This window comes from Malaclemys terrapin, chromosome 9 (assembly GCF_027887155.1).
Source record: "Malaclemys terrapin pileata isolate rMalTer1 chromosome 9, rMalTer1.hap1, whole genome shotgun sequence".
NCBI lineage: Eukaryota > Metazoa > Chordata > Testudines > Emydidae > Malaclemys > Malaclemys terrapin.
The window spans coordinates 28,421,367-28,434,263 of record NC_071513.1 but is presented as its reverse complement, the minus strand read 5'-3'; the positions used below and the strand labels follow the sequence as shown (position 1 = coordinate 28,434,263).

Genomic DNA, 12,897 nt, shown 5'->3' with positions numbered 1-12,897 from the left:
ACAATATTGTTGCTATAGTCCTAAAACAGACTAGACGAGGAACCATTTTTTTAAAAAGAGAGATTTTACTATACAAGGGCAAGAATTAAACCAGGCAAGACTTGCCAGTAGGAAATCCTTTGGTTTGCAGTCATTCATCATAGTGTCTGTCTTGCCTTCTGATTCTAGAGGAATAAACATTCCACATGGCTGGTATGACATCTCCCACAAAGAGTCTGTGGAAGAAATATTTTTTCCCCCAAGGCCACCTGTGCAGGCTGCAAGGAGAATGCAGTATGCAATTTAATCAACAAAAATATGGCAGCAGCTAGCTCCTCCACAGTAAACAAAGTGAGTCACCATGGCAACATTGTCCTAACTTTGAGTGTACATTGCCTCAGGTTGCTTCCTCCCTGGAGCTTTGCATATGAACAGAGTGCATGATCGCCATCTAATGGGTACTCAGAAATTCAAAATAATTTGTAAATAGGCAAAAGAAATACACTTAGGACTCTTCCTTCCATTATAATTTGAGAGGTGCAATTATTGTTTCTTAGGTCTAATAGTAGAGTAACGTAGAGACTTCTATTAGTAAGCTAGAAATTCAAGAATTTAGTTTTCTGAATGAAATACCTTTCACTTCTGTTTCAGAAAATCGAAATTATAGATGATGAAGAAAGTGATATGATTAGTAATTCCGAAGTGGATCAGATGAGCTCTCTTTTGGATTATAAGGTAAGTGATTGAGATCTTGTAATGTTGAGAGACACGTTCCCTTTACACAGAAAGCTCAAACAGGTTTTTTGCAGGGAGGAGAGTGGAAGGGTGGAATTCACCCCAACCACAAGAAGGACTCTGTTCCAGCATTCAGGCTGTGATAGTAGCTCGATCATCTATTTGTGGGTTCTTAGCCACTGGATCCTTGTTTCTGCAAAATGAAAGGAATACAGAAAGAAACAGCAGCATCAGTCCTTCATAGCAGCTAAATTACTATGATTCTAGCAGCTTCCAGTGGGTGTCTCACACCAAGGCAATTTATTTAGCATTTAAAACACACCATCTTTTTCATTTATATTTTTAAGCGAAATCTGCGTTTTCATCAAATACAAACTTTCTTTGTGCTAGGAGTCTGTTCTTTTGGGCTTTATTTTAAATATATAGCCTAATACTGCCAGAATTGGGAGGCAACAAAACAGCTAGAGTCCTCTAATAAAGCAGGGAGGTCCGAGAAAACAATGGCTTTAATAATGTAGACCACAGTATAACAACATTGCTGCCCATTCTGGTTATAAAATGACTATATAGAATTGTCTTTGAAATAGTAACATGAAAAAAATGCTGGATACCCTGACATTCAGGATCTTCTGCCAAATTTGTAAAGGTTATACGTTTGTTATATGGCTTCATTTTATGCTTTGTGTTTTCTGTGTGAAACTGACAAATTTGTAACTTCCTTGTTTGTAAAATATACAGATTTTATTAGAATAGAACCTGTTTCTAAAACAATAAATTATTTTAAAAAGTAAAACAGACTATACCTTTTGGGGCACAAAAACGAATCCTCTGGGCAGTGTGTTTCGGGTAAGGGCAATGCAGGATGAATATGGATGGCGAATGACCTTTTCTTAATGTCACTTGTCACTGAACTGAATGGCTTGTTGTGACAGCATGCCCTACAGAATCTTGTTTGTTTTTATTACGTTTTGACATAAACTATTAGTCTTCATGGTCACATGTTCTCTGCATAAATATGCATGCTAGCTTTTACTGGACCAAAGCCCTGAGTAAATAGCTGACTTGCAAGCTTTCATCAGTAACAAATCCCAGTAAGCTGATTTTCCTACCAAAAGAGAATATTTTCTTTAAGCTACTATATGAACTGTATTGTTAGGACCAACTCTTTGGCAAGCCTCTAAAAGTCAGCTCACAATGTTTGTCAGTTGCATTAGGGCTTGCATATTGGCAAATGCATGTTTAACTGTCCATTTTGTTCATGGAAAATGTGTTTTGTACACAAAAATAGCTACATCAACCACGATTGGGTCTGCTGAAAATTCATCACTGCTTGTTAGGCATAGACGGGAAACTGATTATCACTTAAGCTTAACTGAAATACAGGTTTTATTAATGTGAAATGATAGCCAGTCTGTAACAAATCTGTACGCAAAACTTTCATGTCCAGAACATACTATTAAGTCTCACAGGTTTTTAAAATAATACAATAAAATAAATGAATGCCTATTCTGCAGAACTTTTTTGCACACTCTTTTGGCAAAGTTTTCAGATGCCTTTTAACTAGACTTCTAAATTTGCACATGCAATCATTTGTTACCATGAAAACCTGAAAGTTTCTGTAGGAATTGGTTTATATGCATCATTGCAGGCCCAAATGATCATGTGAACAGATATGTGGACCTAATTTTAAATGATTTCAAAATTTGGCTTTTTATATTGAATAATAAAGGGAAAAATAAAATTGTGCTAACACAATTCCCTTAATTTCTTGCTGTTAGAATAGTTGTACTTTATAATTTGTTCATCATAAGTTATGCACAGGAGGAATGTACAAAACAGTTACAAATTTTGGTATCTATAGCAAACTACAATTCCACATCTCAAATCTGCAAACATGTACATTTATACATTTACAGAAGATGATTTTTCAAATTCATTTACAGTTTGAGCCAAATAACTAGGATATGCCTTCAAAAATTATTAGATCAAAAAGAGCCACTTTGAGTTCTGATGTGCATTTTATCCATCCAATAAGAAAAACACAATCATGTCTGGTTGTTGAAATATATAGTGTATGCAGTTTACCTACACTCCTTTAATTTAGGAAGGCTTAAATTTTTTTCAAAGAAAAGAACATGTAATGTTAACTGAAATAATAATGTTTTGCTGTGTTTATTTTAATGGCATGTTAAGTCCAATGTTTGTTGAAAGAATTACTTTGTAACATCACTATTAGGGCACTAGCATTCAAGCTTCCTAGTGCTAATTATTAATTATTTATTTCTAGGTGCTCTATATTGTGAAGTTTTGTACATATTTCTCCCAGGAGTTTAATGAACAGCATAACCGTGAAAGCACTTTGTGTGTATGTGTGGAGTATTATTAACTTTGCATTCAGAAATTCTTAGCTAGGCAATGAATAAATGTAGGAAGAGAAAAACAAGGTTGCAAAATAATTTGATGTTCTCAGTTCAGTTTCTAGCAGACGTGAATCTATATCCCAAAAACTACTACCAAAGCTGACAGTCTCTTGGGAGTCACAGCAAAAAGAAAATGCTAAATTGGCATGGAGACCAAATTCCCCTCTCATACCTAAAACTGAGTCTTCCAGAACAGAATTGAGGCACATGCGGCAAGGAGGGCTGAAGACTATGTATGGGAGAAATCTTGCACTGGCTGTGATGTAGTTTGTGCATAGTACTATCTGTTGTTATCCTGTGGAAAACTGGTGTTCAGCGCCATCATTTGGACACCTTTTGCAGACACGCCATTTTCTTAATCTTGAAAATCTAAACACAACACAGGTAGTTAACTACATATAATCTTCACATAACCTGATCTTTGCAAAGGGAAATACCTAGGGGAAATTATATTTTTATGTTCAAGAAATTAACTTGGAATATATACAGTGCTGTAAGTCTAGTAAGGTGTATGTGAGAATTAGCTGAAGTACTTACTGAACCTGAAGTTAAATCTGAACTTTTGATTTAAGAGATTTGCCATCTAGATATTAAACTTGTGCTTTGTAAATCCAATAATACATGTTGTTCATTGTTTATAGAATGGCTGAGAAATGCCTGGCTGAAGCCCTCTTGTTTATCTACCGTGTTGGCACTGTCAATGCTTCCCCACACTCCCTTACCAGTATGCCACAAATCTGACATGAAGGGACCATCTTGAGAGAAAGAGACTAGTACACTGCTGTTTTGTTGAGCCTGTTAATGAGGATGTCAGTTGTCGTGGTTTTTCTTTTCTATTTGGGTATTTATAGCGTGCCTGTCACTGTGGTATCTGAGGTGATGTGGATAGTGGAAACTGGGAATGAGAAACCATCAGCTCATTTCATATAGGCTATTTTAAGCAATCAGCTGATGAAAATTTCCAGCCACTACTTTCCTAGGCTGGATTTCAGTTATCCAAGGAATAGCTATTGGAGGCATGGAAAGGGGAGTTAAATGTGCAAAGATTCATTGGCATCACCTGTATCGGCATTGTTGGCAATAGATCGGCTGTGGAGTGGTTTGGCAATTATGAGCAGATCCCTTCCAATGATGGGCTAGGTTATTGATTAGGGATGAGTACTCTTTGGCTTTTGAATTAGGTAGGTTGGTGTCTCCTAACTAGTGCAGAAGCAGATAAAAAGGTTTTTCTTGGGTAGGAGTCAGGGTTGGTAGGGAAAAACAGTTTATAGACTCCTCTCTAATACTGTCTCTGTAAACAGTGAGAGACAAGATGGATGAAGTAATATCTGTGATTGGACTAATAAATACCTCACCCACATATCCTGTGATCACATCTACGATACTATCCCCAAACTATGGGCAGGCAAACAATGATGGAAGAGAGGCAAGCTTCAAGACCTCCACTCTGTGTAGCACCAGTTTGATCCCAGCTCTTCTCCTTGTACTCTACTGGAGCAGCTGGTGGATTGGTGCCAGGAGCAGCAATAGTGGATTCAACTTGTGGCTCAGTAGCTGTCTGAATGAGCAGTGTCTGGCTCAGACCCTACCTCAGAAAGTTAAGAAGCAGACAAGCTTTAGTATTTTGGCCGGGCCTTTGAAAAAATTTCCTTCCCATTCTCCAAACAAAACAGATTACCTTGAATGCACCACTATTTACATGACTGACCTTAAGATTTTGAGGAAGTTTATTGAGGTGATCCTTTGGTGTACAAACTTAGCTGACTCCACATAACATATGTGTTTCTGGGTACCATGGAATTAGGGAATTTTAGGGATTTTTCCCTCACCTCTTTCCATTTCAAGCTTCCTGCGGCAATAGTGGCACCTCGCTGCTGTCGGTCTCACACAGTTGGTTTACATTTTCAAGAGTATCTTTGCCAGGGAGAGAGGTAGAAACTTCCTTTAAGGTGATAGGTGAGATTCTCCTCTCTGGGACCAAAAGACAGTGCTTATTAAAAGTGCTCTAGAGGTGTACAATAAGTCCCCTGAATGCTTTGTCTGTAGTGTGATTGCTATTATGCATGGAGTTAATATGCAAAATGACTCCGCTTCCTGGAGGTCTTCGTGCCTTGAACATTGTCGATTGCATATGCCAAATAAATAAATGGAGTTTATATAGGATCAGAAGAAATGGCTTGGTCTATGCATTTACTGGGCATTATAGGCCTAGTATGATATCACTCACAGCCAGTTAGAATGCCCCAATTGTGTTAATTTCTAAAGCCTCATAAAAAATGCCTTGTTCTGTCTTAGTGCCTAATTATCAAACCAAAGTAATAAGGTCAGACAATGCTAACCCTGAAGAATTTTTCCATGATGATACTTTCACAGGGAATCTTTATTCTCTAGAATAATTTGATTTTACCCTATTTTACTTTTATCATAACAAAAGAAACTCACTGTTATTCTCTTTTATTTGAATATAGGTACATTTGATGTCATAATTTTATCCAATACTAATTCTTACTTGGAGAATTATATCTGTTTTTTTCTCCTCAGAATGAAGAAGTTAGGTTCATTGAAAATGAATTGGAGAATCACAAACAGAAATATTTTGAACTACAGACATTCACGAGGAGCTTGATACTTGCTATCAAATCAGATGATAAAGAACAGCAGCAGGTAAGTCTAAGAAGTAGGCAGCAACTATGTCAGACTTTTTTTTTCTTTGTCTTTTGTCATTTTCTTACTTATTTATATTATGGTAGTGCTTACAGGCCCCAACTCAGATTGGGGCCTTATGGTGATAGACACTGTATGAACACACAGGGTATGTCTACACTGCAATTAAACACTCGTGGGACTCTGTGAGGGGGAGGGTCCCGCAGCCTGGGTTCCAACCTGAACCCAAATGTCTACACTGCAATTTTACAGCTTCACGATCTGAGCCAACCTCGGGTGTTTAATTGCAGTGTGGACATCCCCACAGTAAGACTATTCCTGCCCCTGAGATCTTGCAGTCTAAACAGACAATACAGGCAAAGCATAAGAGAGCGAAAGTATTATCTTCATTTTCCAGCGAAGGAACAGAGGCCCAGACCAATAAGTGACTTGCCCAAGGTTAAATAAGAAGTCTGTGGCAGAGCCAGGAATAAAAACCAGATCTCCTCAATTCCTGCCAGTGCCTTAACTACTCTCTTTAGTCTTAGTTTGCTCTGAGGAATCATTATTTTTGTACCGTGTCAAGTAGCTTTCGGAAGGCCAGATCTTCAGCTGGTGTGGTCTCCAAGGATGTCAATGCAGACATATACCCGCTGAGGATCTGGTATTCTGTGGTAATGCATAATGTGATGCTGGTAAGATAGTGGGGTTTCTTCTCGTCATTCATAAAAACATTACCATTTTCCTCCTCAGTTTGTTAGGTGGAACTATGGCCCCAATCTAGCAAAACATTTTAATACATTACTTCACTTTAAGCACATGCTGTGGTACTTTGTTGGATCAGGACTTATGTGCACAGGTTGAATAGTGATTGAGGAGTGTGTGTATGCTTGTTCAGCTTTCCAGTCACAAACTGTAAGTTGTGGGGATCGTCCACGTACAGTAAATGAATACTGCTGTACAAAAAATATCAAATCTCCAATATCTCTTCTTGTTACATAGTTTTTGATGTTAAAAAATAAAGCAACATTTTGAAGCTAAATTTATACATTCTAATCATCACTTCTTTTAAAATAATAATGCTCCTTGTTTATTACAGTATTTAATTTAAGGACTGAGCACAGCTGACAATGTACAATAAAGCTTAATTTGGAGTCCTGGAGATGTCTCAAACTATGAAACTGAAACATCAATTACAGCAAACTACTAATGACGTTGTACATACGGCCCAGTCCCATATTGCCTACTCACATGATGTAGGATCAGATCCGTAGAGATGGTCTTAGATAGTCCATTTTTTATATATTCATTATAATGTAGTAATTAATTGTCCTACCTGAAAATTTTAAATCTTGGGGTAATTTTGCATTAAAATAATCATATTTTTCAAATGAATTTTATACTAGAAATAACATTGGACATTTCTGCTTTTGAAGTCAGTGCAATTCAGTACAGTTCCTTTCAGAAGGATGCAAAAATCTGGATGCATATTAAAAGAGAATTATGTACACGTTTTAAATCTGTTACCCTTATATTTACATTTGTGTCAAACTTGCAATCAGAAAAAGGAATCAACCCACCTGCCCTCTGGAAATTAAAGATATGGAGTAAAATTTTCATAAGAGCTTAAGTCCAATTGAATTTCAAGTGTCAGCCTCTTTTGAGATTGGGACTTCAGCTTCTAGGTTATTGTGGATGCAGATTTAAATTAACTAATGTAAGTAATAGTTGAGTTTTAAGATTACATGGTTTTCATATCACTTTATATTTCTAGTAGAATTTTCATAAGATCTGAAGTGATTTAGGAGCTTAAGTCCCATTCTCAAAAGAGGCTGACACTTGAAATTCAATTGGACTCAAGCTCCTAAATCACTTCAGATATAAAGTGATATGAAAACCATGTAATCTTAAAACTCAAATATTACTTACATTAGTTAATTTAAATCTGCATCCACAGTAACCTAGAAGTTGATTAGGAGTAAGTGGTCTTAAAAATGATCTTATAAACAGAATATGCTTTGCAAAAAACGATTACTAAAGTAAAATGAACAGGAGTACTTGTGGCACCTTAGAGACTAACAAATTTATTAGAGCATAAGCTTTCGTGGACTACAGCCCACTTCTTCGGATGCATATAGAGTGGAATAAATATTGAGGAGATATATATATACACACAATATTTATTCCACTCTATATGCATCCGAAGAAGTGGGCTGTAGTCCACGAAAGCTTATGCTCTAATAAATTTGTTAGTCTCTAAGGTGCCACAAGTACTCCTGTTCTTTTTGCGGATACAGACTAACACGGCTGCTACTCTGAAATCTAAAGTAAAATGTAAATCCTAAAATATTATCTTTTTATTTTCATTTCCCACTTGATTTCCCATTTGTGAAATGTGCCAGATTGGCAATTCTGATAACTGATATGAGTTTACTCACAAAACAGGAATAGCACTGGCAGCAGCAGGGCAAGTTTCCTCTCTATTGCTCTGCAAATGTGTGTCTGCCTTGTTCAGGAGGAATCATCTCTACATGCTGATTTAATGTTGGCTTTTCTACAGAGACTGCCAATAAGGATGCAAGTATCAGTTATCAAGACAATACCCATTCACTAGGGACTAGAATGAGGCCACCAATTTATTACATGTAAAAACAGCAAGCAGTTGTCAGTTGGTGATGACAGGTAATCATTACCATTCAAGGATGGATTTGAGCCAGTAATCTACAAAGGCTTCATAACCTATAACCTATTACCTACATCTGGAGCTATCAAGGCCCCAAGAAAATACCTGTCTGCAAATCTTTAGACTGTAAGCCCTCCAAGGCAGGGGTTGTCTCTTCTGTGTTTGTATAGACCCCAGCACAATGGGGCCCCAATCCCAACTGGTGCTATTTTAATATAAATATTGACAATGAAAATAAGTACTCCAAATTTAAACAGTAAGTTCAGACATTTATCTTACATAAACCAACTGTCAGTATTTCTTAAAAAATTATAGTTTCTGCTTTTGACACACCTATAAATCAATAGTGCAGAGCCAAGCTATTCATTTGTTACAGCATATAAGCCATAGAACAGATCTAATTTCATGAAAACATTCTGGGAATCCTTCAGTATATGTAGTTTCTTTTTCTTTGTGGGCAAAGGGTATGGTTTGTAGTATTTCTTGTAACTGAAACAATTAGCCAGTCTGCAAATATATTGTAAAATATAATCATCCTAAAAATGTCTTTATTCAGGAAAAAAATGTAGTGGCTAAACTTCTTTAGTTTGTCCTTGAATGTATTCACTCTAAGGTACAAAGAAAATCTAAAATAAATATATATCATACAAACTAGAAAAGTGTAACTGTTAATGGAAGAACTACAATAGAAAAGATATCACTGTGATGAACAGACATTGCAGGAGTAGAAAGGAGTCACTTGCCAGTATATTAAGGCATTTTTCTTGTGTCCCAAGAAGAAAAGATTAAATTATTAATTTCCCTCTTCAACTACTGATGGTGGGAGGTTCACCGTTGGATAATCTCCTCTGTATGCATCTCAGGATACGGTAGTTTCTATTTTGAAATATGGTAATTTGCCATCACTACTTATGTTTTCATTTTATAGCTGAGATATCACTGTTTTCTTCTGTGCTTGCAAGCAGTAAACTTGTTATCTGGCAATAGTACAGTGGTTACATCATTTTTGGACAGCATTCTGTTTCTTCTTTAATATTGGGAATTTCACCATTATCAGTGAAAAAAATCATAAAAAGTGATCCTTTACTATACAAAGTACTTAATGAGTTAACATGAAATTTGAAAAATGTGTCCAAATACTAATTTAATTTTTTTTTTTAACATAGGCACTGCTGTCAGATTTACCTCCTGAATTAGAAGAGATGGATTTCAATCACGCATCTCCAGAGCCTGATGATACCTCATTCAGCTTGTCGTCTTTATCAGAGAAAAATGCCTCGGACAGTTTGTGATCTTTGGAGAAAAATAATATATATACGCACACACAATGCTTAGACTGCCTAACAGGTGTGCATTTCAAGATAACTGCATTTTGTTACCTGATATCAGTCAGTCAACAAGAACCTTGGTAAACTAGGCAGACCTTGCTGAAGGGTGAATGTGATGTGATATGACTGCAACTTGCGGTGACAAGGAATATGGAACTTTGTTTTTGGCAAGTGAGAAAGCTACATGGGGAAAAGTTTTAGTTTTTAGCATCACAGCCTTGATTAGGGTCATTTATAATTTTCCAAAATAATTCTTGCTTTGTAGCAAAATTTATTCTGAGCAGGGATCCAAGAATGGAAAATAAATGTGCAGTTATACAGCCAGGTAACATTTCAACGTTGCTTATCATGTAAGACTCACCAGTCCTGTTTATTGTGACCATCGCCTTTTCCCTTGCTCCTTCTTACTCAGGTAGGTGGACTGAAAATTGGGAATCCAGATGGAAAAATGAGCTTGTTATGGGCAAATGGACAGAGTTGTTCTTGGACCCCTGAAAAAATCTGAATTAAAAGATTGATCTAAGGTGCTTATTGGTATATAAGTGCAAATTGTTGAGTCTCCCATTATCTCCTAAAAATGTCTGAAAAACACTTGGAAGACGAAGTGAATAAATTTAATTGGCTTCAATAAATTACTAATGTACAGAAGCAGATCTAAATGTTGTAAACCATTAGGCTTTTACTGGAAACTCTTGATTGCTGGAGAAGGCAACTGTTTCTGGTATTATTACTATAGTGATGGGATTAGATAAAGTTACACCAATATTTAGAGTTTTACCGTCATAGTGGTTTTTTTTATTTCACTTCATTTTATAAAACCTGAACAGTAAAGGCTCTGGTTCATAAAGATTCAGGAATCAGCTACATAGATTTTCTACAACCATACTCCATTTCATTGCAACAGTGCTGTCAGCCAAGGACAGTCTTCATCCCGTCTCCCTTCGAAGCTGTTTTAGTGTTGGAATCTGGGCCCCACAAATTTCCTCAGAGTGATTCAATGACTAATTAGCCCAATTTAACACATTGTGTCATTCCGCCAGCAGACTCCAGGTGCTGACAAAGAATAAATTTAGCTGAAGTTTTTAAACTGCATGCCTGATAGCTTTAGCCACTCTCTGCTAACTTATCCTTTCTCAGCACTCATTCATACTAAATCTCACATCTCATTTGAATAAATACGTTTACCTTGACAGATTCAAATAAGTTCAGGATGGTACATAGTATTGTGGCATACAGCTAGAACTTGGTCATTTCTAGTCTGAGTATTTACAAACCGGCCTCACTAAACCTTAGGTCACACCAGCTTGAGAGCTAAATTCTTTCACCCTTATGCTGAATGGTACATTATTCTGTGAGTAGTGCCACTGAGACTGTTTACTGTATAATGGGAGTAAGGTTTGAACAATCTGGTCTTTCTAAATAAAAACAGTCTTAAGTGTCCAAAAAGAGGAAAATCCATGCAGAGTTTGCACCCTCTGTCCATCTTCTCTCTTAAACTGAATTCCTGTTCCCAGGTGTTAAAGAAACTGCTGTCAGCACTTTTTCTGAGGGACAAATGTATTCTATCATAAATATGGTGTTAATGTATTAACTTCATTCCAGCCCTAAATCTGACAGTCATTTCAACCCCGTACTGTGAGAAACGATCACTGTACTGTATTTAAATATATTATACATTTAATTTACATTACTATACACCCTAAGATAATAGGCGTGATTTATTATAGGTTTTCTGCTCTGGGTTATTAAACTGTACTATCTCTAGATAGGAAGATCCTGCAACTGACAATAAAACCTCATGTTTTCAGTAAGCTTTATTGACGAAATTTAAAATGTGGTGTCTAGCCCTCATGCTCCACAACTTGGACCTTAATTCCGTTACTTCTCCTTGACATGGGATGGCAAAAGGCAGCATCTTAATTCTTAATTTTGTGGTCTATGAATCTTTTTGCAATTTTACCTTTTACACTAGTAGCCAAGTAGAATTTTATCACTGCCATTAGTAATTTTGTATTGTTCTGACTTGCTTTTTTCCTGACATGACATCAAACTAAATCAGGAAGTTCAGATTGGATGAACTGTGCCAAAAATAGACCTTTACTCAGTAAACTAGAATCCTGGTTCATGATATACACCTAAAATCCTAGGCTCCACACTCCTTGGATAGAATCTGTACTGAGTGTTTCCCTTTGAGCAAAATATGCTTTGACTCTTTCTTCAATATAGGATAACAGAGCATTTATAATAAAATAGTCATGCTGTCACATCCAGAAATGATCAGCAGCAACGTAGGATGATCAAGAAGAAATATTGAATATGAAGTATGTTCCTATGTAATAAGATGCTCTATAGAGATGTATTGTACAGTTGTTTGAGTACCTCCGTGCTTCTCCTCTAAATAACCTTCATCCATAATACCTGCAACATGAAAAAACAAAACAAAAAACTCTTAATGGTGAGTTATTACCAGTGCTAGTTAAAAATATTGAGGAAATATAGATTTACAGGACAGAGGCTGCAGAACAGCAGACTTGGTCTTCTACTGCACAGTATGGTAAAAACTTGGAAGAATAATTATCTTTGAAAATCATGATGGCCATTTCTGAATATTGCATTCCAGCCATTCTCTGTCACCACATGTGTCTCACGGCTTCATGATTTGATGTTCTGTTCTCCAGAAAGACAGCTAGATATAATAATTAAGTTCACAGGGTCAGATCAGTAAACATGACATCAACAAGTCCCCCTATGTCTCTGTCCAATTCTTCATTTGCTGCCCCCTTTCTCTTGTTTAGGCATCTGGTTGGGGAGCAGTGCTGGTCTAGGAAAGTGCACACACTCTTCATATTAAATGTTTGTGGATGGTAAGAGTGGAAGGTGCTTCTGCAGTTCTACGATCAAACACAGGGCTATGGTCTTGGCTAAATTCAGTCCTGACCTCAATGGGTGCATCTTCTATTGACTTAAATAATAGGGAATTGTGACCATGGAAGATAGGGCAGAATTTGGTCCTATGACCTCATATTGTCCATCCATACTTCCAGCTAAATTTGTCATGATAGCTAGCTGATATGTGTCTAATGCCCAGAAGAGAACACCTTGATGTTTG

At 36.7% G+C, this 12,897-nt stretch overlaps 1 protein-coding gene across 4 annotated transcripts in view; it reads left to right on the top strand.

Annotated features, from left to right (window-relative positions):
• HDX (highly divergent homeobox) overlaps window positions 1-10,565 on the top strand; it is an 89,598-nt gene extending 79,033 nt beyond the window's left edge. For all 4 annotated transcript variants that reach the window (XM_054039951.1, XM_054039949.1, XM_054039953.1 and 1 more), the window contains 3 exons: window positions 631-714; window positions 5,676-5,798; window positions 9,627-10,565. In XM_054039951.1, coding sequence (XP_053895926.1) covers window positions 631-714; window positions 5,676-5,798; window positions 9,627-9,752 — 333 coding nt within the window. In that variant the 3' untranslated portion in view covers window positions 9,753-10,565. The remainder of the gene's footprint in view (window positions 1-630; window positions 715-5,675; window positions 5,799-9,626) is intronic.
• Window positions 10,566-12,897: the final 2,332 nt, after the last annotated feature.